We start from the raw sequence: 27,372 nt of genomic DNA, 5'->3' as shown, positions 1-27,372 counted from the left end.
GCACATTACAGACATGATTAATCAGTGTAATTGGTAGGTATGCAAAAACTTAATTGACCCCTGGTTGTGTTGTATGGGCACTACTCAACAGTATATTAAAACTGGGTCAGATGAGTGTTACAGAAATGTTGTATTTGTAGATTACATTGTGGTATCCAGCAGAGTGGAAGATGGCATGCATTGCTATCAAATACAGTGGAACCCTATTTATCTGATCTAATTGGGACCGGGGCACCATCAGATAATCAAAAATCTGGATAATCCAGAGAATGGTCAAAGAGCTTCAGCCCCCGGGGCAGCAGGGTTCAGACTGTCAGCCCCGGGGTGGCTAAGACAGAGAGACAGATAATGGAGGCTCAGATAAAAAGGGTCCTATTGTACTTGTTTATTTTGATTTTTTTGAGACATTGGTACTGCCAGCCAAGTTTATGGACTAGCAAGGTATAGGGACAGTTGGAAATCAATCTCTGTAGATAAAAGTACTCGTGCCAATAAACAGCAAGATGGAATTAGAACTAGCTGATCTGATACAGCTACAACAGTTGTGGCTTCCTGCCCACAATGGGGAGAAACCACTGTAGATTGCACTGGTTCAACTGGACCTGAATGAAACACTTTCTCAGGTTTACAACCACTTGGTACAAAGAATGCTTTCAAAATGCCTGTCATAGCTTCTTTGTGTTTGTGTGGTTTGAAGTTGTACAGGGAATACACATTTACAGTGCTTCAAATGGTTGGTTGAAATGCTTTTTGACTAGTGCAGATAAGGACTTCAAAGGCTTGAAAAATTAAAGTTATTTTCCTGCCAACTTTGTCTTCATCTAGCACAATTTTTCTCTCATTTAAGTGAAGCAGAAACCAGCACATTTACTTATCTGTCTATGTGCCGTTGTGGAAGAGAACATAAATCTGCACAATTGAAGAGTAATGTTTTAGTTAACCACTCACTGCAGAACCATAGGAGGAACTCGTATATGTTCTGGTGTCATATTAAAATGTGATGTAAAATAAAATACATTGAGAGAGTGATCTTTCCATAGTTAAGATCACAACCAGATTCCTGTATTAGCCTTATTTTTAGCTTCCTATAACTTTGGCTAGCAAAATTTTGTTTGACATGAAAATTGCCAGGTTCACTTTGAAGTCAAAGCTGAATTTTTCTACGTGATTTGAAGAAATCAGTGTAACAGTTCATTTACAGGTCATTAAAATAATACCTTGATTTGAAATGTTGACTTGCCATATAATATTGAACTCAGAGACATTTGTTCTAATACAGACTTTCAGCAGAGAAAATTAGCCTTTCAATATTTTGCCCATTGAGACAGTTAAAATTTTTTTACCTTCTGCCGAGTAATTTTAAAATAAGGGTTTTAAAACTGGTTAGCAGACTTCTACAAAAAGTCTCAGAAGGTGGTGAAACAAGGCTTCCAAGGTAGGTTGTGGAATCTCCATCAATGGAGGTTTTTAAGAACAGGTTAAGCAAACAACTGTCAGGGATTTTCTAGGTTTACTTGATCCTGCCTCAGCGCAGGGGGATGGGCTTCATGACTTGTCAAGGTTCCTTATAGCCCTACACTTCTATGATTCTATAAGATGAGTAAATCAAGGATAGTTAGCAGTGTTTCTGGTGAGGGTTGTGTGAGTGGCAAGAATAGTACCATGTAATACTGCTCTGAGTTGTTCAATGTGATCTGATTTGAATAAAAGATATTGTTATAATGGTGACAAACACTTCTTCTCTTCCTCTTCTACTATACCAGGAGGTTTGAGTTAACTGCTTCCTGCTAAATCAGCCTTTTATGTGAATGTTTCTATTATCATGTGTGGTCATTGCTGTGAACTCAAATATGATCAGTGCTTCTGTCTGAATGCCATCAAAAGCCCAATTAATATGCCAGGTTTAAAATGTACAGAATGTTTTTTTATTTATTTGTTTTAAATACTCTCCTTGGTGACTGTGTTCATAGCACTGCAATCTGTGCTCCTTGAAACATGGTGCTACTTCACATGTGGGTCAACTACATTCTGTCTGAATCTTTCATCAAGGACTAATTAAAAAAAAAAAGAGAACTTAGGCGGTCTCACCATTTTAATGTCTTCTAACCCTCTAGAGGGAGCATTGTAATCTTAACAAACAATAATTATCTTTTGATCAGTCTTTCAAGATCACTTAGGGTGACCAGATGTCCCGATTTTATAGGGACTGTCCTGATATCTGGGGCTTTTTCTTATATAGGCTCCTATTACCCCGCACCCCCGTCCCGATTTTTCACACTTGCTGTCTGGTCACCCCAAAATCACTTAATTGAAAACTGTTACATGGTTAATTGCTTAACTCCTACGCAGAAGTGTAGTCATGTATGGTTTTGGATTATTGCTGAAGTGGGGAAGTTTATATCTGTAGGGATTACTGTGGTAATAGTGAAACTAACTTCAACTGATCTAAACAATTAATTAAAAAAAAAATCAAGGTTCCTAAATGACAATTCTCTATAAAACACTAGGACTTAAAAGCAAGGAAATAAATAGTTATGAACCTCATGAGTCTTAAACTACCCACATCATAAACACATTTTTATCAAATATAAGGAAAAGCATATTTCATTGTGGCACAACATTAACTCCGGTCAGTGGGTTTTTGTTTCATTTCAATATCTATTTTTTCTTTCAAAGGATGCTGTTCAATGGGAAATACTAGTAGGAAGTGCCAGCAGAGAGCCTGAGACATAAACCCTTGTATCAGAGGCCTGGTATGAAACAGGTCCCGCTCACAGAACAGGGCTTTTGTCTCAGGCTGTCTTCCTACTACAGTGCCATACTGATCAGGCCAGTAATCCATCTAGTCTAGTATCCTGCTTCTGACAGTGTCCAGGACCAGATGTTTCAAAGCCCATAGTGGACAAGTTAAGGCATAACCTATCCATAAAAGCAGCTTCTTTCTAGCTCCCATTAGTTAGTGGTTGGCATATGCTCTTCAGCATAAGGTGGGTGGGGGTTTTTTTTTGGTTTTTTTTTTTTTAAATAATCTATAAAGATGTTTGTTTCATCTACTACAGTGGTGGGCAACCTGAGCCTGCGGGCCACACATGGCCCATCAGGGTAAGCCACTGGTGGGCCACCAGACCGATGGTTTACATTTGCACAGCCGCCTGCAGCTCCCAGCAGCCACAGTTCACCATTCCTGCAGCTCCCATTGGCTGGGAACAGCAAACTGCAGCCACTGGGAGCTGCATGCGGCCATGCAAATGTAAACAAACGGTCTGGCGGCCCGCCAGTGGCTTACCCTGATGGGCTGCAGGTTGCCCACCGCTGATCTAACAGCTGTGGATTTTGTCAATATTTATATAATATAAATATTCCTTTTTGAATCTTATTGAACCTTTGCTGCAATGAGTTCCACAGGTGCTTAATGCTCTGTTTATGTATAAAAACACTTTACTTTGTCATTTTTAATATTTTGATCAGTTGACAGAATTTTTGTTACTGTTCATAATTACTGTGAGAATAACGTATATTTAATTTGATTAAAAACTACATATTCGACATTAATGTATAGCAAAATCATGAATGCACGCATGCACTCATTTTAGCTTGGTATAACTGTACACATTGACATATGATTTGAGAGCGATATAAAATCTCATGCTTCCTGGTTTAATCAAGTCTTTTTTGGGGGTTAGCATGAGACTTTCATGATTATCAGATTATCTCATATCTGCCTACTTGCACCTTCCTTTAAAACATCTGGTGCTTGCCAATGCTGAAGACAGGATGCTGGACCAGATGGACCATGAGTGTGATCCAATATGACTTTTCCTATCTTCCTTTGATTTTGTTTTTCTTCTAAAGGGTTTGGTTTTGTCCTATATTTTAAGTTTACTTATGAAAAATAGTATTATGGCCATGTTGACTGCTCTATAGTTAAAATCGAAGTTGGCTTCCCATCATAAGCTAGAATTTCAACTCCCCTCCCAAACTTTGGAAATGCATTCTTCTTTGCCTTCAAAATAAATACCACTTAAAAAATTAGTTTGGTTTGAAAATGGCCTACATTTGGTATTATCTTGAACTACTGTAAGTCAAAACACTTTAGACGTGGTTTTCAAATTGACACTATTCCTTTAAAGTCATGACAAAAACGTAAGCAATGAGATGCACAGTTAGGAAGATTTTTTGAGTCATCTCTTCCATTTCTCCTATCTGTGCAGGACTTTTTCCTAAGCAGATAGCATAAAGATCACAGAAACCTAAGATAGTACTTTAGACTTGCTTTAGTTCATGAAACATCCTTAAATTGCTATCTTGTGGCATGTATAAATACTATTTTACAATAGGCTTCAAAAATACTTAGCCAGTTGTATTCAAACAGGAAACTAATGACTAGAAAAATAGCTAATTTTGATAGAATTGGTTTGGAAAACAACTTTATTCAATGTACGCAGAATAAAGTGTTGCATATAATTAGGGGTCTACCAGATTGATAGCTATGAAAATTGTGGCATGGACCGTGAAATCTGGTGTTTATATACTTTTTACCAGGGGTGAGCTGGAGCCGGTTTGCACGAACCCGTTGTTAAATTTAGAAGCGGTTTTAGAACCGCTTGTTAACTAGCTTCCCTGCGAGGGAAGCTTTGATGGGCTCTGCCTGGGAAGCCTGTAATTCCTCCTCCCGGCCGCCGGGGGGCGCTGCACTGTGCTGCGAGAGCCATGTGAGCTGCCTCCTGGCCCTGTTGCTGCTCCTGCTCTTTGGACCTCTGGCCCTGGGGCTCCTGCTGCTGCCTGGTGAGTCCCCAGCTGGGTCCTGCTGCTCCCAGCCCCCCCCCCCCCCCGTGTGAGTATCTGCGCCCCTCCCCCGCCTTCCCTGCCCGCAGCCACCCCCAGCCAGCCGCCCCCAGCCAGCCCCAGCCAGCCCAGCCGCCCCCAGCCAGCCCAGCCGCCCCCTGCCCGCAGCCAGCCACCCACAGCCACCCCCCTGCCCCACCCCCTGCCCCCAGCCACCCACAGCCACCCTCTGCCCGCAGCCAGCCCCTGCCCCCAGCCACCCCCTGCCCACAGCCGCCCTCTGCCCCACCCCCTGCCCACAGCCACCCGCAGCCAGCCCTTGCCACAGCCGCCCTCTGCCCACAGCCAGCCCTTGCCACAGCCGCCCTCTGCCCGCAGCCAGCCCTTGCCACAGCCGCCCTCTGCCCGCAGCCAGCCCTTGCCACAGCCGCCCTCTGCCCGCAGCCAGCCCTTGCCACAGCCAGCCTCTGCCCGCAGCCAGCCTCTGCCTGCAGCCCCTGCCACAGCCACCCCCTGCCTGCAGCCAGCCTCTGCCCACAGCCGCCCGCAGCCACCCCCTGCCCACAGCCACCTGCAGCCCGCCCATCTGCATCACCTGCCCACAGCCAGCCCGTGTCACTCCCTGCCTCCAGCTAGCCCTACCCCACGCCCCTATCTGCAGCCAGCCCCACATCCACTGGTGCCCTGCAGTTCCCAGGGCAGTAACCCTGCACACCTTCTTTAATGAGGGGGGGGGGCAGGGAGCAGCTGGGACCCACATATGTGCACACCCTAGAGTGACCAGACAGCAAGTGTGAAAAATCGGGACGGGGGTGAGGGGTAATAGGAGCCTATATAAGAAAAAGACCCAAAAATTGAGACTGTCCCTGATCACCACCCACACATGTGAAACGGAGCTCATTTCTAGTTCAGCCCCATCTTTTTAAAAAAGAACTTTAGGTAGGGTTAAAATACATCTGTATTTTCCTGGACATGTCAGGCTTTTCGGTTCTTAATCACCTCCTGGGAAAATATGGACGTATGGTAACCCTATTGGTACAAAAAATACATGCTGTCGCACATCCCTTAAATCAGAACTTTTTATAGGGAACCCGTTGTTAAGATTTTGGCAGCTCATCACTGCTTTTTACCCTAGGGTAAAAGTATAGAAAAGGTACACAGCGTTTCTCAAACTGGGGGTCCCAACCCAAAAGGGCATCACAAGTCTACTGTGGAGGATGGGGGGTTGCAGTATTGCCCCCTTACTTCTGCGCTGCCTTCAGAGCTGGGCGCTTGGCCAGCAGCTGCCATTCTCTGAGCCGTCCAATGCTGAAGGCAGAGCAGAGAGTGGCAGCTGCTGGCTACGTGCCCAGCTCTGAAGGCAGCGCCATTGCTAGCAGCAGCAGAGAAATAAGGGTGGCAGTATCATACCATGCTACCTTCTGCATTGCTGCTCATGGTGGCACTGCCTACAGAGCTGGGCACCTGACCAGCAGCCGCTACTTTCCAGCTTCCTAGCTCTGAAGGCAGCGCAGAGGTAAGGGTGGCAATGTAGCAATCCCCCTACAATAGGGCTTGCAACCTCCTTTTGGGTCGGGACCCCCAGTTTGAGAAGCACTGCAGAGAAATCACATATTTTTTGCGGGTTGGTCACGGCATAAATAGCAAATTTCGCAGATGTATTACATGGCTATTTATGCTGTGACCAACTTGCAAAAAATGTGATTTTTCTGCGTTTTTAAGTAGATCCCTTCATATGATCTGGGATTGCTTATTGATTATTATGCATAATCATGCTATTTACATTAATAGCAGTCTGAAAGCCAGTATTAAGCATTTCATCAGGGCCTTTCTACTTACGAATGTAAATGTAATGTTAGCATTGCTCAGGAAACACAAATTATACTATTCAACCAGTAGAGTGTCTAAATTAGACTACAACTTAAACTTCGAGGTCTGAAAAAATTAATTACAAAAGTAATTTATATATACTGCTTGTGCATATGTTTAACACAGCACACTAAAGATAACTAAAAAGCATCATTTACTACAATATTTGTGTTAATTTTCTAATGTTTCACCACTTTTCAAAGATAGACTTTGAGAAATCAATTAAATAAATCGGGGGGTAGATTTTCTTCCAGATTTTCTGTATCAAGTGGCGGGTGAAAAGCTAATTTTTCTAGGTTTGCAATAGTAGGGAGACGAAAATTGACCTTTGTCTGAAATTCTAAGATTTGACTAGAGAAGACAGCAAGCCTTTCTGTGTTCACGTCAGATGAAAAACTTTTGTTTAAAGTTGTCTTTCCTTCTGCAGGGTTACACATCTTTTTGGAATGATTGTATCTCCTCTGGGTTGCGTGGCTGCATGTTAATTGAATTGGCATTGAGAGGACGTCTTCAACTGGAGGCATGTGGAATGAGGCGCAAAAGTCTATTAACAAGAAAGGTAAGAGGAAGAGGCAAACAATCTTATTTTTTTCTGTATTGTTCTAAGTAATTGGCTAAGTGTAAATTACAATTTAAATACTGAAAAAAATATCTTTTTCTGTACTGAGAGATGTTACCCAATCATGGTCAGGGCCCAGATGTGCTAAGGGCTGTACAGTATACTGATTATGCTGTGTGTATATGCTTCAGCACCATCACTACTCTGAAGAACTTTTTAAAAGGAGTTAATGAATTGATGTGCATAATTTGAAAAAAATTGAAGCATCTGGGCCCCAATTTTGTAAAATACTTAAGTATGTGCCTAATGTAGCACATGATCAGTCTCACGGAAGCCAATGGGACTACTCAGATACTCTGAGCTGGGCACGTGCTTATGTACCTTATTGAATCAGGGCCCTAATTAAGCTAAAAATCTGAGTCAGTCTTTAATCCATCACTTTTGCACCTGGATTTTGCAGGTTTTAAAGTAACTCTTTGTGGAGACTCCTACAATACTTAGGGATTATTAATCAGAGCGGCGCTAATGGATATTTATAAAATCAAGTTATTGAAAAATGGTTAAATGTTGCCTTTTTACCATAAAATAAATTTACTTTTGTGGGCAGACTGCCCTGTCAGCATTATCTTTTGGTCAACTTTTTTTAAAGCAGAGTTTGAAAACTTTCCAAGCCTCCTCCCAACCTCCTCTACTTCTGAAGAATTGGACCTCTGTTCAGGCAGACAGACCTAACTACTGTTACGTCTAGTCCAGCAGTATTCCGCCTTAATTTGTTTGCACAGAATCTCTCCCCCCCCCCCCACCTCTCAAAGCCTCATAGAGTTTCTTTGGTTTGTCAGACATTCAAGAATGTTTCTTAAAGGCTATATTTATTCTGGATCCTCATACCAATACTGTTTTTCTTCCTAGAATTTTGTTAACTGCTTTTAATGAGAATCTAAAAGATGTATTATGTGAAATGATATGAATATGTGCACATGTGCAATCAGGAATAAAAACCAAATAGCCATTTTGCATTTTATTTTGTTATTGGTGTATTTAAAAAAAAATAAAATAAAAGAACTTGGAGTTAAAAGATGTTTCAGTCTTAGGTGATTTGTTTTTCTGGTGTTCGTTGCCGTTGAAAGAATACTTTTTTAGTCTCTCTATTTCCATTTTTCCATATATGAAAGACTTAACCTAAAATGGATGAAAAGGTTATGCGGAGTTTAAGGAATAGTATAGCTAAAAGCCCTAAATGCTAATATTTAAAATGTTCATTCTTTCACATCTCATACTTACAGGGGCACTTTCAAGGTTCATTTGCTTAGAATTTGACCTACTTTTTGTTTGAAAAGCCATGAATTCTTTATTCCATCAGAGTGGAGTGTGCATGCTTTTTACCAAAACAAATGCTAAAATATCAGCAACCGCATAATAAAAAGCACACGAGAACATCTTGAAGAAAGTAATTTATTTTGAGCTTTAAAGAGAGACTTAAATACTGTGGCAACAATATTTAAATCATGAGGCCTATTGAAATGGAGGGGCTAGTGGATTCAGTTTATCCATCTGATTTTGAAATGTAACAGATTAAAATCTGTGAAGTTTTGAGGATCCCCCAGACCAGTAAGGGATTCTGTCACCGCCTGCCTTGTAATTTTGGGTGCCTTAATGCTGTGCTGCAATGGCTCACTGCTGTGACTCCAGTAGCCAATCCACAAGCCTAAAAATTTCACCCTGGCTTCCACCAACCTAGTGACTCTTTGCAGGGTAACCCCAACAGCGTTCCAGTCCTGAGTCTCTCCAAACACGTCTGCCCACAGTTCTGAACTACCAGTCATTTGGACTTTGCCCCTCTGGTTCATCATTCCCAAAGGTGTGAAAACAGCTCCATGTTAGCACTCCACACAGTTTGCACAAGAGACCTGCTTAGGTTAAAAAATAAACAAAAACGTTTATTTAATAGAAAAATCACAGATTCAAAGATGAAATAGTAAGGGAAAGCAAATGCATATACATTACACAGAATAAACATAAAGATGCAACTTCAGGCTTTATACTTCTATGTTAGATAAATTCACTTTTCTAATACCAGTTATCTATTACCTCTGAACAGTTTCTCAACATGCCCTCGAGTCCTAAAGGAGGATCCATCATTCACAGACAGTGCCCCACCTTCAAGACTGTCTGTGAGTTCTGGATAGCCTTCTCTTCAACCCTTTTTCTTTAAGTGTTTGCAGGTTTTTTTCCTCTCAGACTATGGTGGTTCATGGGGGCGGGGGGGAGGGGGAATTCCCTCTTGACTGTAATGGTCCATCACTTGTCCTTTCCTGGGTTGTACCATGGATCATTATTTGTGTCTGACTTTGGGTAAACATCTGGCTGGGGAGGAGTACCTCCCTTCTTTCAGGTGTATTTGAAATTGTAGTACAGATTATGAGCATAGAATATTATGTATATACATGTATAGATTCACAACCACAGTCTTGCATCCGACGAAGTGGGTATTCACCCATGAAAGCTCATGCTCCAAAACGTCTGTTAGTCTATAAGGTGCCACAGGACTCTTTGCTGCTTTTACAGATCCAGACTAACACGGCTACCCCTCTGATACTAGTCTGTATACGTATCTCATAATGACCATCAAGTTCAGAACATTACAAGCTTTCATAAAAGACATTACTCAACATATTTTTATGTACAATAACATTGTATACAAGCAGTTGATTCAGTTGCTTACTCTTTGGGGTTCAGACCGCCTGTTCTTCCCTGGGGGTGCCTGAACTCTGATTGTCAGCCACACAAGTTAAATATCGGTTGACTTCATTACCCTTCTTCTGAGCAAAAGTAATTTTCTTTATGGACATATTGAGACCCTCTAATATGTTTATAATCTTTTTCATTATAAATGTCAAAGGTCTTATCTTTCCATTCTCCTAACAAAGTTCGCATTCACTCCATGTGATGGGGGTTCAAAATGGTGTTATATTTAGGCAGGTTTTTAAATGTAGGTGGTGCTCTCAGCCCAGGCCACTTCTGTCCAATCAAATCCCCAGATTGTTGTCATTCTGCATCAATGTACTTGTGGTTCTCCTAGAATCAGACAGTTGTGTAAGAATCAGCTTTCATTTAAAAAAAAAAATAGGTTTCTTATCCCAATTGTGGAGAAAAAGTTGAAAATGTGACCCAGCTGCACCCTGAAAGGTCAGAAACCAAAAGGCAAGTAAAAAGAACCCAATATGTTATAATTAAAAAAAAAAAGTTGGGGAGGAGGGGAAGACAACTCCATAATTTTTGAATATTTAGGACTGGCAGCATTGAGTCAGACACCCATAAGCAAGTGGATTACCAGACTGAGAGGTCCATACAGTGAGGAACTTGCTTAAAGAGGAGCAGTTTCATATTTAGTACCACTCAACTCCAAAGCAGCACTGCTGCGTTGTGGAAAATCAGCAGTCGAACTTCAATAAAACAGAAGTATGCATACTCAGCTTCAGGATATGAGATGTAACCAATAGATAGGAACCTAGTCCAAATAATATTGGCTATCAAAATTACAGAAAGACACATTTGGCAAGAAAGTTAGTGGCCATTAGCTTTGAAAATCAGGCCCTTAATCTCTCTCTGCCTTAGTTCACCAGACTAAAATAGATTTCTCCCTTGTGGGCACTTGGTGCTGTGATTGACTTCCTGAGATCATTTCCCCATTTAGCAGTGTGGAAAGTGCAGGGTGGTCCTGACCTCCAGGTTGAAAACCTAAGTCAAATTCAGTCCCTAAAAAGAGACATTTAGAGCAGGCCAGTGATGGTCTGTGAAGTGTGCTGCAAGGGCAGAAACACATTAAGGGGATCTCCAGAAAAGAGAAGAAAGAGAGGGTGATTGGGATTGCCCAGCTGCTTGCCTCCATGTAACAGTGCACTGTGTAATCCAATTAACTTCCCCTTGAGCGGAAAACTGGAGAGTAAGAAACAGTTACAAGCAGGTCCCAGTATAGCAGGGAGACAAAGGAAAATAATGATGGGAAACTTGCTGCTGGTAAATGGTAAATTATGATAAAATACTCCATTTTGAGGCATAATGGAAAAATACCTGATTCCATGGCCACAGAATAACAGAGTCCATGGAGCTTTGATAGAGATGAATGGAGCAATTTACATTTCATAGAGCTGCTAATTCAGGCTGGTGCTGCTGTATCAGGTTGTTATGGAAGAGAGTGAATTGCAACTGGTGGGAGACTACAACGAAACTTTGATGAATAGTTACCTGCTGAAATGTCAATTCTAAAAATTGAAGTGCTGAGGGGTGAAAACATTATCTAAGTTAAGCAATAAAACTTACTTTGGATGGTTCAGTAAATCTGACTAATTAAACTTAATCAGAGATTCTCTTTACATAATTAAGTTTCAAAGTTGGGAACAGTATTTGTAAAGTCTGTCTATAAATGACTATACTTGATAATTACACAGTACTTACTTTTCACAGTTAAATTCTTGGCGGCCTTAATTTTTTGTACAGCAGAAGTACAAACTGGGAGTCACCAGGTATGGTAAAATGAGGTTTTAACTAAAGCTTCCTTGCAGGTTCTTCAGAGAGAGAGAGAAAATTGTTGGTGGTTTATAAATTGGGTTTAAATTGTTTCAAAGAGGATGTTCCTGATCAAGATGTAATGTGCACTGTTGAGAATTGCAGATCAAATGTAATAGTGTTGTGTGGTATTAAGGCGTATGTTCCCAGTTTTTATCCTAGATGTTTAAGGTGTATAAAAGGAGATGAAAATACAGAAGGATGACGTGTAATGCATTCTTTTACTTGCCATCAGGTGATCTGCAAGTCAGATGCTCCCACAGGGGATGTTCTACTTGATGAAGCTCTGAAGCACATTAAGGAAACCCAGCCTCCTGAAACAGTACAAAACTGGATTGAACTGCTTAGTGGTAAGATGTCAACATAGGATTTTTAAATGTTTAAAAAAATAATTCTCGTTAACTGTCATCACTGGATTAGAGGAAATATTGTAAGCTTCTTGGGGAAGTGACTGATCCTTGGTGTGTTGCAGCACTTATCAAAATGAGGCCAGTTGGATAATACAAGTAACTGCTGGTATTGGCTTAACTAGATAGAAGATGTAAAATTTGGGGATACTAATTGCCTGGCACATCAGATTTTGAGGAATATTAAGCCAAAATATTTGGGAATACCACATCTCCTCTGTTGAGAAATAACAGTTGAATCCACAATAACACAAGCCTTCCTCTCCAAGTTATAAGAGCCTTTTCCCTCTTATCTGGAAGCAGGGATCGCTTCAGTTCAAGTTACATCCTTATAGTTTACTGTTCACGTCCTCCAAAGATCTTGCCCACATCCTCCAGTGAAAAAATGGAAGTGAGGAATTGATATTTCAAATTTAAAACAAGGACATAATTAAATTGAAAATTTTATAAATCAAAACAAGCCCACGACTTTCTTTACTTTTTGTTTCAGAATTCACCGTTCAGAGAAACTTTATAAAATATTTTGAAATTTGACTAGAACTGACTACTCTGATTAATCTCTTCAGAATGAAGGATGCAAGATGACGTATTTGGGCACAATTGCTTTGATACAGTTCCACAAACAGGTTTTAAGAGATGGAATGCAAGTTAGATTATACCATTACTGAAGAAAACGTTAATTGCAAGTACACTTAAATCCATGACAGTTGTTCTCCACATAGTGCATCAGCTGCACTGAAATGAAAAGGGAATTCTACCACTGAATGATGATCATCTTGTTTTATGCAGTGCCTTTCCATCTCAGTGTAGCAAGACTCATTACAAAGTTGTCTGTCTGCAGGATGGATGAATTTAAATCAAAATGATTTAAATTTCCAGTTTCAGTCATGATTTAAATCAGCAAGCAGGGAACCTCGATTTTAATCATTTGTTTTTAATCTTGTTTCACTTTTGTATTTTTTAGGAATTTTCCTAAAAAATGGTTCATTCTCATTGGTTGGTATAACCATTGAAATTTGTTGATTTGCAAACATTAAATAGACTTTATTCTAAATGTGGTACTAATTTTTGCTAACCAGGGGATACACTATCAATACTTGTTTATTTAAGCAATGAATGATACATTTCATATTTGCTAGATGATATTTTACTCAGGATTTGTCAAGCTGTATTTGGATGGAAATTAGAATTCAATTAAAAATATGACAGAACAAGGAGTAATGGTCTCAAGTTGCAGAGGGGGAGGTTTAGGTTGGATATTAGGAAAAACTTTTTCACTAGTAGGGTGGTGAAGAACTGGAATGGGTTACCTAGGGAGGTAGTGGAATCTCCTTCCTTAGAGGTTTTTAAGGTCAGGCTTGACAAAGCCCTGGCTGGGATGATTTAGTTGGGTTTGGTCCTGCTTTGAGCAGGGGGTTGGACTAGATGACCTCCTGAGGTCCCTTCCAACCCTGAGATTCTAAGATTCTATGATTCTATGCAAAAACCTGTTTTAAAATTGGCAAAGAGTCTTGTGGCACCTTATAGACTAACAGACGTTTTGGAGCATGAGCTTTCGTGGGTGAATACCCACTTTGTCGGATGCATGTAGTGGAAATTTCCAGGGGCAGGTATATATAAGCAAGCAAGAAGCAGGCTAGACATAACTAGGTTAGTTCAATCACGGAGGATGAGGCCCTCTTCTAGCAGCTGAGGTGTGAAAACCAAGGGAGGAGAAACTGGTTTTGTAGCTGGCACGCCATTCACGGCCATTTATCCTTTTCAGTAGAGACTGTCCAAACTGGACACAAATCAGATATTAGGAACGGCAATATACACAAACCTGTAGGAGAACACTTCAACCTCCCTGGCCACACAATAGCAGATCTTAAAATGGCCATCCTGCAGCAGAAAAACTTCAGAACCAGACTTCAAAGAGAAACTGCTGAGCTTCAGTTCATCTGCAAATTTGACACCATCAGCTCAGGATTAAACAAAGACTGTGAATGGCTTGCCAGCTACAAAACCAGTTTCTCCTCCCTTGGTTTTCACACCTCAGCTGCTAGAAGAGGGCTTCATCCTCCCTGATTGAACTAACCTAGTTATGTCTAGCCTGCTTCTTGCTTGCTTATATATACCTGCCCCTGGAAATTTCCACTACATGCATCCGACAATGTGGGTATTCACCCACGAAAGCTCATGCTCCAAAACGTCTGTTAGTCTATAAGGTGCCACAAGACTCTTAGTCTGGATCTGTAAAAGCAGCAAACACGGCTACCCCTCTGATGTTTTAAAATTGTTTTATATTAGTAAAATAAAACTACTTTGTGTTGTATACACAAGGGAAAAATAAGTTTACAAGAACATGTTTTGCATTTTAAACTAATTTATTAAACAAAGGAAGTATTAACTGTAGTTAGTGAATTGACTGTTTCTGGTCACCATGTGCCAGATTTTCAAAAATATTTGTGCCTAAAAATGCAGATGGATGCCTAATGGGATTTTCAAAAGTAACAAGGTGTCTAACTCACATCAAATGAAGATGAAATCAACATGAAACCTGCGTAGACATTGTTTAAAAGTCCCACTGGCATCTGTTTGCATTATTAGGGGTCTGTCTTTAAAAATCTGGCCCCATAACCTTTAAGTTTTTAGAATTGGTGGATTTCACCTCCCACCTCCTTGATTTTATTCATTGACTAAGAAAGGAACATAACTATAGTGGGTCAGGCCAATGGTCCATCTCGCCCAGTATTCTGTCTTGTGACAGTGGCTGGTGCAAGATGCTTTAGAGAGAATGAACAGAACAGGGCAATTATCAAGTGATCCGATCCATTCCCTGTCATCCAGCCCCAGTTTCTGTTAGTCAGAGTTTTAGGGACACCCAGAGTATGTGGTTGCATCCCTGATTATCTTGGCTAGTAGCCATTGGTGGACTTATCCTCTATGAACTTACCTGATTCTTTTTTGAACCCAGTTATACTTTTGGCCCTCACAGCATCCCCTGGCAATGAATTCTACAGGTTGACTGTGCGTTGTGTGAAGAATTACTTCCTTATGTTTGTTTTAAACCTATTGCCTATCAACTTCATTTGGTAACTCCTCGTTCTCGTGTTATGTGAAGGGGTAAATAACACTTCCCTATTCACTTTCTTTACTCTATTCATGATTTTATAAACCTGTATCAGATTCCCCTCTTAGTGGTCTCTCTTCGAAGCTTGAATGGTCCCAGTGTTTTTAATCTCTCCTCATATGGAAGTTGTTTCATACTTCTAATAATTTTTGTTGCCCTTCTCTGTAATTTTTCCAATTCTAATATATCTTTTTAGAAATGAAGCAACCAGAACTGCACTCAGTATTCAAGGTGTGGGTGTACATTGGATTTATATAGTGCCATTATGATATTTCTTGTTTTATTATCTGTCCCATTCCTAATGGTTTCTAACATTCTGTTCACTTTTTTGACTGCCGTTGCACATTGAGCAGATGTTTTCAGAGAACTATGCACAGTGACTCCAAGATCTGTTACCATTCAGGAAAAAGCTAATTTAGACCCAGCACCATTTTGTATGTATAGTTGGGATTATGTTTTCCAATGTGCGTTACTTTGCACTTACTAACTTTGAATTTAATCTGCTGTTTTGTCACCCAGTTTTGAGAGGTCCCTTTGTAACTCTTCATAGTCAGTTTTGGACTTACCTATCTTGAGTGATTTTATAGCCTCTGCAGACTTCGCCACCTTACTGTTTACCCCATTTTCCAAATCATTTATGAATATGTTGAACAGCACTGGTCCCAGTACAGATCCTCAGGGAATCCCACTGCTTTCCTCTCTCCAATGTGAAAACTGATCATTTATTCCTACCCTTTGTTTCTTGTCTTTTAACCAGTTACTGATCCATGAGTGGAATTTCCCTCTTATCCCATGACTGCTTACTTTGCGTAAGAGCCTTTGGTGAGGGACCTTGTCAAAGACTTTCTGAAAGTCCAGCCAAGTACAGTATATCCAGTGGATCACCCTTGTCCACATGCTTATTGACACCATCAAAGATTTCTGATAGGTTGGTGAGGCATGATTTCCCTTTACAAAAGCCATGTTGAGTCTCCCCAAACATATTGTATTCATCTGTGTCTGATAATTCTGTTCTTTACTATAGTTTCACCCAATTTGCGTTGTACTGAAGTTAGGCTTACTGGCCTGTAATTGCCAGACTTGCCCCTGGAGCCTTTTTAAAAAGTTGGCATTACATTAGCTATCCTCCAGTCATCTGCTACAGAGGGTGATTTAAATGATAGGTTACATACTACAGTTAATTGTTCTGCAATTTCATATCTGAGTTCCTTTGGAACTCAAGTGAATACCATTTGGTTCTGGGTATTTATTACTGTTTAACTTACAGTTTGCTCCAAAATCTCCTCTATTGACACTTCATTCTGGAACAGTTCCTCAGATTTGTTACCTAAAAAGAATGGCTTATGTGTGAAAATCTCCCTCTCATCCTCTGCAGTGAAGACCCATGCAAAGAATTCGTTTAGATTCTCTGCAAGGGCCTTGTCTTCCTTGAGTGCTCCTTTAGCATGTGGATCGTCCAGTGGCCATATTGATTGTTTGGCAGGCTTTCTGCTTCGGGTATATTTACATTTTTTTGATGTTAGGGTTTTTTCCGTCTTTTGCTAGTTGCTTTTCAAATTTGTTTTTGGCCTGCCTAATTATACTTTTACACTTGACTTTCCAGAGTTTATGCTTCTTTCTATTTTCCTCTGTAAGATTTGATTTCCGATTTTTAAAGGATATCTTTTTGCCTCTAACTGCCTCTTTTACTCTGTTCAGTCACAATGGCAGCCTCTATTGTGTTGTTTTAAAATTATTTCCGTGCAGCTTGCAGACATTTTACTCTTGTGACTGTTCCTTTTAATTTCCATTTAACTAGGTTCCTCATATTGTGTAGTTCCCCTTTTTGAGGTTAAATGCTACTGTCGTGGAATTCTTTCCTTTCTCCTCCCCCCAGAAAGATGTTAAATTGAATTACATGGTGGCTGCTTTTACTAAGCAGGTCAGCTCTATTCACCTCTTGAACCAGATCCTGTGTGCCACTTAGGACTAAAAAAGTTTTCTTGCTTTTTCAACTCCAAACTGGTTTCTCAATTTTGAATGAAATAGTCCACATGAAGAAAATAATATTCTCTTTGCACCAGCTGCTAGCAAACTGAAACCAAAAGTAATGAAGGCAAAAGGTTCTCTGCACTGTAGAAACGAAAAGTACTTACATTTGTAAAAATGTAAATGCCAGCATTTGCTCCATTATAAAGACTGAAAATAATATAGATACTTAATGCAGTACGTAACGTTGTGACGTATTTATAAAACTTGAGTTGACCTCAAATATGATGTTCCCCCTGATTCTATATATAAATTAAAAAATCAGCACCCTCCAACTCATTAAAATTTGAGGCGGGTTCATTGATGCAACATATTTTATTTAAATTATTTGACTAGAATATAGTAAAATTATGCCTTAACATAAATTGTCATAATTTCAATTTAATTTTAAACAAGTTTATGTTAAACAAAGAAAAATGTATTTAAATTAAATGTATCTGATTTTTTAAAATCATCTCTTTTTATCCGCCCTGTTTGTCTCTGTTACTTCACCCAGAATGGAAATGAAATGCAGCTACTCCTACATAGATTGTAGCTGTTGTAGAACAATGCAGAGCAACACTATGTAGTTTAGAAAAGAAAGTGAAGAAAACGACTGTGTTCAATGGAAACTACAACATGACTTAAGGACAGGCAGAATGAAGTTAGAGGGCTAAAATCAGTGTTCCCTTTAGATTCCCCCTCCCCCCTTTCTGTATAGCACAAATAACTCGGATCAATATTTAAATTAGAGTGGAGTCTCATTCCCTTCCTTCCTTCCTTCCCTCTTCACTGATTCACCTTTTCTCCCACTTCATTTCATACTTGACATTCATTATCACTATCACTTCTCTCTCCTCTCTTTCACTGTGCATGAATTAATGGGAGACGGAAAGAAAGGAGAAGAGGGGAAAGAACAGTTTTGTGGTTTAGTAGGAATTCTGGTTAACAGCCCTCTAATCTTGCAAATATTTCTAGAGCTTGCTTTTCTTATCATATTAGCACACTGCCCGTTTCCCCATGCTGAGCATACTAGGCCGGTCCTAGGTCATGTAATGTGTCACCAACACTCTAGGTTTTCCTTTAAGGTCTCATCCATATTTTGACCTGGTTTGACCCTTCTGAGCTTTGAGCTCACAGCCTAAGGTGGATATGCGTGAAAGCTAGATCAAGCCTCTTTATTTATACTCTGTTATTTGGTGGCTGGTTTTGAGGTAGGATTTGGGAATCCTTGGTTTAGAGAACTGGTTTTTGAAGAATAATACTTGGATTTTTAAATAGACTTCACAGCAACACACAGTTTTTGTTTTTTAGTATTTTGGCTGAAGACTTTTCCTGGGGAAAAGCCACTCTTATATTATGCTGCACTAATTTAAGATAAATGAGAGAGAAAAGAAGATTCTATTTAAGAGGGTTGCTTATGTGACATCTTCCAGAGCCATCATGGAAGTGCAAATTAGGCCATTTTAAGGCAATGTTTTTCAAGCAGGCGTGGTTCCTAAGGTGATCCCTAGGGAAAGCAGCCTACAGAACAAGCAAACTTCTGTCAGAACATCCACTGTTTCTGAAAATACAACCACGTCTAAATCTCTAGTAGTGCAGTTCCGTGTAGTTGGACACAAGGTGTCACCAAACTACTCATTTTATTAGCACCAACAATCTACATCTGAATAGTACAAACACCTAAAAAAACAAGGAAACAATTAGCTAATATTCCCTACTTACTTTCTCTTACTGTGATCCATTATTTAGACACAGTTTCAGGACCCACCGGAGGAAACCACGTTGAATCAGGCAGGGCTGGTAGAGAGCCCTGTGTCATTCACGAGGCAATAATGTGCATGCTGAAGGAGTCATACGTTCACAGGATCTTTGAGTCGCATATAAAACTTTACAGTCAGTTTTTGATTACATTTGTAACTTACTGTATATACATGTGCAGCACACGCTGTGTTTCCTTGAAATGTTCTGAAGGAATTACACCTACTACAATTTAAACATATTTTTATTGTATATATGCAAAATGGCATTTTCAAAGGCCTGTAACTTGCCAAATCGGAACATTTGTCATAGAAATGTACGAAAGCCCTTATGAAGAAGAGCCACCTCCATGCCAAATTTTTAACTTTCATCTCCTTGCTGGCTTTTCCAAAAGATATGTATTTTTTTATATGAGGGAAACTTGTTTGTTTGTTTGTTTTTTGCGTCTTATCTTTTCTTTCTTTCTTTCTCAAAAAATTCACCTTCAACAGACTAGACATCTAAAATTTCAGCCCACAAGATGAAAGCTTAAGCAGATTACGAGTGACTAAAAACAAGAGCCATTGCTGTAATACTCTGCACTTATTTACATGGTTTTACCCAAAATATTTAAGGTTAAGTTAAAATACTTTTTAAAATTTTGTTCTTCTCCTTTAACAACGTGTTTGGAAATGCCTTTCCTTATTTCATGAAAACATCATAGCTTTCTTCAGGCATTACAAGAAGATGTATAGTAGAGGGTGGATGGTCACCTTTATCTCAGATTTGTCTACAAAAAGGAAATGAGTATAAAACTAACTGGATAAAGCAATTAGAAGGATATCTGGGATAAGAATCAACATTAGCACAACTTTGTGGCAAAAAGAATGGCAATGGCTGAAAATGACAGTTTCCCAGCCTTTTCAAGTGGCAGTGCTGGAAATAGACAACTGGGAAAGATTGGAGAGACATTTTCTTCACTAAGAATTATTTTTATTCATTGTTATCCTCTGTTTCTTCTCCACTTTCCATGGTTTTCTTACATACATAAGTGATGACAAATATATAGTTTTGTTTTAGTTTAGTTTAGTTTTATATATAGATAAAAAAGTCATCACTTAGCTTGCATTTCACCTTCAGCGGAGTGAAAACAAACCAGCTACATGTTTTATGTAAGTTTGAGTGCCCTGTTGTTCAGGGAGGCACTCTTACGTTCCACTTGTCTAAGCCTATATCTGCTGGCCAGAGGTTAGAAGAGAGCTGCCAGTAGTATGGCATCTTTCTGCACTAAGTCGCCATATTAATTGAAGCCTTTATTTCTGCACTACAGAAAAAAAGTAAACACTTATCCTTGTTAATAGTCAAGGTAGGAGCTAAACCTTGATTAACTGATATTTTGTTTCTTTTTTAGGTGAGACATGGAACCCATTAAAATTGCACTACCAGTTACGAAATGTGCGTGAACGATTAGCTAAAAACCTAGTGGAAAAAGGTGTATTGACGACAGAGAAACAGAACTTCCTTCTTTTTGACATGACTACCCACCCTCTCACCAACAACAATATAAAACAGCGCCTCATCAAGAAAGTTCAAGAAGCAGTTCTTGACAAATGGGTGAATGACCCTCACCGCATGGACAAGCGCTTGCTGGCTCTCATTTACTTAGCCCATGCTTCAGATGTCCTTGAGAACGCTTTTGCCCCCCTATTGGATGAGCAGTATGATTTAGCCACAAAGAGAGTGCGGCAGCTCCTGGATTTAGACCCTGAAGTTGAATGTCTGAAGGCCAACACAAATGAGGTCCTCTGGGCTGTTGTAGCTGCCTTCACAAAATAACTGCGATCAGATTGAAGTGTTCTTCTTTCTTCATGTAACGCAGTTGTTTCTCTTCTATTGACTATTCATGTTTTCTGTAATTTGTACCTTCTCACATGATGAATCAGCTCTTGTTTCACAGGAATGATAGGTGGTGTATTCCCTCTCCCTTTGTGTATCTGTATACGGATTCTGCTGGTACAAGAGACTTTCCTGTTTAAAAAACGTTTTGCTGCCATATTGGCATTCCATTCCCTATTAAATTACAGTTACCTGAAATTCTTAGTTTAATCCATTTTTCACTCTTTGGTTGCTGGAATGGTTTAACTTGGAAAGCACCTCAAGGAAGAAATGTGCATGCACTGTTGGATCACCAAGTCTTGGGTTGATGCAGATGTGTACACGCGTCAGTAGCATTCTGCCATGCCGTTCATACAAAAGTCACAAAAAGGCCTTTTAAATCACCAAAGTTAAATATTGAAGTGTCTGTCAGGACATTTTATATATAGACATTGGTTCAAATGTGCTTAACAAAATTATTTTAAAATTAGAATATCCATTAAACATCTCCATAAATAGTTAATGCAAAATTCCCCCTAAGTTTTACCTCTCATGTAAATCTCTTGTGTACTTAACATTTTGTTACATTACAACTCTGAATTACGAGGCTAGTGTAGACAGGTCCAGTTGTTTCACAAAGCAGTTTTGGGATGGGATACATTCCATTATATTCTGTATATAGTTTGAATTGTATATTAACAGCCCCCCATCTTTGTATTTTGCAAGATTTAATTAGTTGTACACCTGTGCCCCTTACTTGCTTTCAGCCATTGCCATTCGACGGAAAGATGGGCCTCTTATAAAGAGCATGTGTGTGAACTCTGTGTGTTCCCAGTGTCTATGGAGTTGTACCATCCGGGTACAACTCAGCCTACGCATCGCCTTTGATAATGTTTGTTGTATGGAAAGGAGACCAGTTGCCATCATTGTTTATATTATTTCTGTATGGAAGAGGCTTGTGACCAGTACAGTTCTCGAGTGCAGTTTTTCAGTTTGTTTGTACACAAGTTAATGTTTGTCTCTTAAATGTCATAATCTACTTACACTTAAAAAAATCAAATGTCAAACTAGGAGGTCTTTGCATGTAAATTGTTAGCAAGTAATGACTACAGTTCAGATGACTAAGATTTCTGTAATGGGAAGCTCTACTATGTTCATTATTTTATGTACAATTATGTTCATTAGCACAATGTAAAAAATACAAACTTTGGCTTTTTAAAGTTTATTACCTCTTTACCACTGCTTGTTATCTGCCACTGGTTTCACAGTGTAAATATTACGCATTGAGCAAATTAAACATTTTTTTTTCTCATAACATGCATACTAATAGTGGGGCTTACAGGTGTTTAGAAACTTTTTGGTTAACATTCAGAGCAAAAATACTAAGTGGTGTATAACTGTAGAGTTGAAGTTTAAGGGATCCCTAATCTGTATACTAGCTTTTTACCTACAGTAAATAAACTATGATCTTGAAAGTGCCTGAAACAGAGCAAGCATGTCATTTGTGTTTTGTGTTAACTAGAAAAATCTTATTTTGAGTTGGAAGTTTTAGTTGATATTCCTTTTATTGGAAGGAGATTGTTTGTTTTCACATTGTGAATGAAATACTGAATTGTTGTTATTGACAGTGTTAGTGTCTCTCGTGTCCTGTAGATTTGGGTGATTGGTATAAGACAATCTAAAGCTGGGTAATAGAATGCAGTCGTATGTGTCACTGGTAGACCTCTCAAAGTGGAAGAGCACTGCTTTTCAGCCTACCCTTAACTGGGCCCCCAGTTTTACACCCGCCGTTTACTTTTGAGCACTGATATTGTAGCTTATTTTCAGATACAATAAGGTAATTAAATCTAAATGACCTCAATTCACTGCATTTATAATTTGTAGGAAACTAATTGAGCCTGGTGTTTCAAAATACAGCCCTAAACGTTTAATAGCACTTGCAGCTCGGAAGTGCTGTTGTTTAGAGAATTCTATAGTATTTAAAGCAGTGGTTCTCAAACTTTTGTACTGGTGACCCCTTTCACAGAGCAAGCCTCTGAGTTTCGACCCCCTCATAAATTAAAAACACTTTTTAATACATTTAACACCATTATAAATGCTGGAGGCAAAGCGGGGTTTGGAGTGGAGGCTGACAGCTTGCGACCCCCATGTAATAACCTCGTGACCCCCTGAGGGGTCCAGACCCCCAGTTTGAGAACTCCTGATTTAAAGCATACTGTAAGATGTTTCAAACTCAAAATGTCTTACACAGGCCTGTAACAAAAACAAAACAGATGGAAATACATTCTTTTAAAGATGCTGTAAGGAGATTTATACACAGTGGGCAAGGTTGGGAGAGAGCATGCATTTAAAAATCACACTTCTGTCAACTTTTAAGAGCACTGTAAGTGAGAAACAAAAGTTACTCTTTCCATTTTTTTGCATTTAATTGACAGCACTATGTCCATACTCAGTTTCACTGTGTTTTGTCCTGTTCGCCCCATGCCCTCCCCCACCCAAAACATTCAGTCAATTTCCTCTGTATTTCTTATAGGAAAAACGTGATTGCAAAACTACAAAAATTGCAGGTGTATTCCGGAACAAGTGTAATGCCTAAAACTATTTTTTAATCAGTTTCCAAAAAATAAGGAAAGTTTCAGGTTGACAATGTCCCTTTAAATATCTTTTCTGGCATCACTTACATCTTCATTCTGTGGCTGTTTTGCTCTCCTGCCCTAATATGGAAGTAAAACCCATTTTTCTCTCATAGAAAGAAGTGTAATGATGCATCCATACACAAGGCAACCGGCAAGGTGGTGATGAAAAATTGGTCAGCTGCATTTTATCTTCGTGTCTCATCCAAATTCTATAGGAATATCTCTGTGATATGTCTGATACAATCAAGTCCCAGGGATTTCCCCAAATCTGGGCTTTAATGAAGATAAGGGGCTGCATTACAGGACAGGCTTTTCAAACATTCTTGCCTTCACCACTGTTTCAGAAAGATTTCTAGTTGAGGAAATTTAAAATACTCACCATGCGAAAAGAGATCATTTAGCTATTCTAGATAGCTTCTTACACTGCTCTCATCTTAAACTAGCAAGAATTGCAGCTCACTTAATGCCAGACTGGAGACCTGTTTTGAAACAGCTCTGGCTGCTGCATGGCCCCAGACTGGCTAGGACTTTGAGGGCTGTAGTATTTCACATCACTAACACTGATAACTTCAGAGATGCTAAATAGCATTGAGTGTTCATTCTCTACAACAAACTTTCTGGTTACGTATGTGAAAAATAAATCTAGGTGATAAATTCAGACCTGATATCTTCTCATCAGCTTTTGAAATTAAAGGTCTTGATGTTGATGGTCATGCACCATGTTTAGAGTTTTTCTTTTTCCCCACATCTATGTATGTAGCTCAAACTATAGAATTCCCCTAATTTGTTAGCAAAGGCAGCATGTCATGTATACTAGACTGGACTGCCTCCAGTGAAGGCAGCACAAATTCAGTCCCCCAAAAGCGAATGGCGGCTGAGTGCTCATGTTTTCACACCTATTTCTGCAAAAAGGGTTTATGACCCAATGTGTTTTCTGTGACCAGGACTGAATTTGGGACTCTAAATAAATACAGCACCCTTTGCCTTTTACAAGCTGGAAACCTTCTTAGTGTGTATTACATGGATTGATTTTTCTACATGAACTTTCAGCAGTTCACTGAATTCCAAGTATTTCTGTTAAGGTGTCCCTGACTACACTGGGCGGGGAACAGGATTTAAAGAGCAATGTTAGAACTCACTTCCAGCTGAATTCCTTTCCAACAGTTTGGCCAGCTAGATCGAATTACAGCTCATGTGTTGTAGCCTAAGTCCCTATCTGAAATGTGCAGACCCAGCGTGGCTCCAAAAAATGAGTCCATCTCTGCTGTATCACTATGGTTCAGTACAGGAGTTTGGTTCATCAGGAAATTGGACACTTTCCAATTGTGTTTGCAATTTGGAAACAAGCAAATTTTCATTCTTTCCCCTAGGCCCATAATGGATGGCTGTGCTGGACAGGAGGGGAAAATCTTTGGATGTAGGGGAAAGGCTACATCAGGACTCCAACCTGCATTGAGGCCTGCATAAGAACCAGAGTAGTCTCTGCCCCTGTGCTTGGGTCCTGACCTGTCCCACTGCCAAGGAATCAGCCAGGCCAAGTACTCTGCTAGATGAGGCTGGAGAGAAGGGAGGCTTTCCCAGCAGAGTCCAGAGCCGAAGAAATATTATTCATCAAAATTACAAAAATAAATTAATAAAATAAAATGCCACCAAGCCAACTTATCAAGCAGTTTGCATTATATTTGTCTGGTTTTTGCCCCTAAGAAAGGGGAGTTGGCAGGAGAGGGGTTAAGGACCGGTTCTTTCCCAGTCTAGTGTTGGTGCTGCTCTACTTCCTCATGAGAAGGTTGGGAGCCAAGAAACATCCCTAACTAGCATCTGCCTGGTGAATTCACCTCTCATCAACCAAGGAGAGGGGGGACTTTGGAGTAGGAGGACTTCCTCGAGCACAGGAATGAATGGAAGGAAAGGGGATATTGAGCATCCCTGCTAACTAATACTTGTGCAAATTTGTTTGCGTCTATGTTCATGCAGGAGGTGACTTATTTAACTGCTTGTAAAAATTTCAATCGTCTAAGAAAATCCCACATGACTTGGGTAATCAAGGGCACTTAAAGTAATGGAGCATATGAATAGTGTGTGGCCTTGATGCATGGGCTGCCATTTGGTCAAATCAAACAGCCATGATATAACTTGCAATAACACTCATGTTTGTGGATCATTTGCAAACATGAAATGGAGCTAAATTCACTTACTGAATGAATTGCTTGCTGCAAGGTTTGCCTGACTTAAACAATTAGCTGTTCCCATCTTCTTTTCTGCAAACTACCCTAGGGTTACTTATGTTTTTCTCTGATCATACCTGTGGCATTCAGTGAAGTAAATCTGGAGTTGCTTCTGTGGTCTCTGCTATGAGAGAGAGAGAGATCACACATTATCTATGGTACTTACATGCATGTGTCTGTAATAGCCTCCTAGCCTCATACATTTTTTTTTTCCTGGAGGAGGAAGGAAAGGCCCCTTCTGATCATATCAATCTGTCAATGTTGGGTTTTTTCCTGCAATGCTCCAACCATTCAGAGCATAGAAGCCTTACTGTTAAGAAGTCGTTTGGCTGGCGGTCAGGAAAATGACAGCATTGCAAGGGAGATCTGTGAACTGTGAACAGCAAAGATGCTTGCAGCACATTTTCATCAACCTTATTTGTCAGTGGAGGAGTGAAGAGAGGGTGAAGGAACCAGGAGAATGATAAGTGGACTCAATGATTTCAGTCATGATTGAAGTGAATAATTGAAGCGAGGGTGGCTCAGATGGAAGCAGAAAAGAAGAGCAGGTTAGTGGCCATTCTACAGTCAGCAGTTCCTTCAGGTGGTGATCATCATCTTCACGGAAGAGAGTTCAGAAATGTGCTGAACATTTGCCCTTTGGATTTATGCTAATAAATGGAGTCTGAGCCTTTCCTGTGCAGCATTCTTTGTTGTACTGTCAAATGACTGCATGCACTCAGCCATGCTCTGCACACACCTCTTGCTCTCTCAGAACCACTCCGAACTTGCAAATAGGCCACTTAAAGTTTTCAAGAGACTGTACCGAGCCATTACAGCGGGGAAAGTTGTGATGACTGACAGGACTGAGCCTCGTCAAGGCTGCCCTTGAATCCTCTCTCATTGTAGCCTTACAAAATGCCAGATGTCAAAAGCCCTGCACTATCTTGTCTGCAAGAATAAGCCCTCTACCCCACCATGCTCCATTGGTGCCCCCACAAGACAGGCTCCCCTGTTTTAGGTGGACCCTTCTTTACAATACAAGCATCACATTTCCTACAGTTTTGTACATCCTGCCTGCAGAAATAGAAATTCTCTCTCAGCTTTGCTAAGGTTTTTGTAATCCCCAAATGTCCAGCAGTTTTAAAATAATGATGTAAGCTCAGAGCTTCCTTTTTCAAGGAATCTGGTACAATCAGCTGATACCTCTAGACATCACCTGCTGGTGTTCCCTATCTTCTGTTCCATGTTTCATCTTTAAATGGGAAGCTTTCCCAAGATGACCAGAAGGAATACCTCTGTAAAAGCTATGGGGCCACTACAGTCCAGGATGGCTGCAATTGCCAATTGATTTTCCAATCACACATTATTTGGATATTGGAATCCTGTCTCTGGCTCTGCAGTCCATTTGTGCAATGCCACCATATCTACTGTCCCAATGGATGAACAAGGAACATTTGCACTTCTGCAAATTATGGGACAAGAGCAGATAGCTGTCTCTTCCTGAGCACACTCATTCCCTTACACAACTGATTTCTTGCTCTCCTGCTTAGGACAGTGTTTGCAATTAATCTCCCAACAAGGCTGTCTGAATAGTGCATCAGCATTCCCG

At 40.0% G+C, this 27,372-nt stretch overlaps 1 protein-coding gene across 1 annotated transcript in view; it reads left to right on the top strand.

Moving 5' to 3' along the window:
• The window catches only part of GOLPH3 (golgi phosphoprotein 3), a 46,005-nt gene extending 23,596 nt beyond the window's left edge, over positions 1 to 22,409 (top strand). Inside the window, exons 2-4 of the mRNA XM_045021542.1 lie at positions 7,082 to 7,213; positions 12,015 to 12,129; positions 20,457 to 22,409. Of these exons, the coding sequence (XP_044877477.1) occupies positions 7,082 to 7,213; positions 12,015 to 12,129; positions 20,457 to 20,881 (672 nt within the window). The 3' untranslated portion in view covers positions 20,882 to 22,409. The remainder of the gene's footprint in view (positions 1 to 7,081; positions 7,214 to 12,014; positions 12,130 to 20,456) is intronic.
• The last annotated feature ends 4,963 nt before the right edge of the window (positions 22,410 to 27,372 follow it).

This window comes from Mauremys mutica, chromosome 6 (genome assembly GCF_020497125.1).
Source record: "Mauremys mutica isolate MM-2020 ecotype Southern chromosome 6, ASM2049712v1, whole genome shotgun sequence".
Taxonomy (NCBI): domain Eukaryota; kingdom Metazoa; phylum Chordata; order Testudines; family Geoemydidae; genus Mauremys; species Mauremys mutica.
The sequence above is the reverse complement of the archived record's forward strand: the minus strand, read 5'-3'. Positions and strand labels throughout refer to the sequence as shown.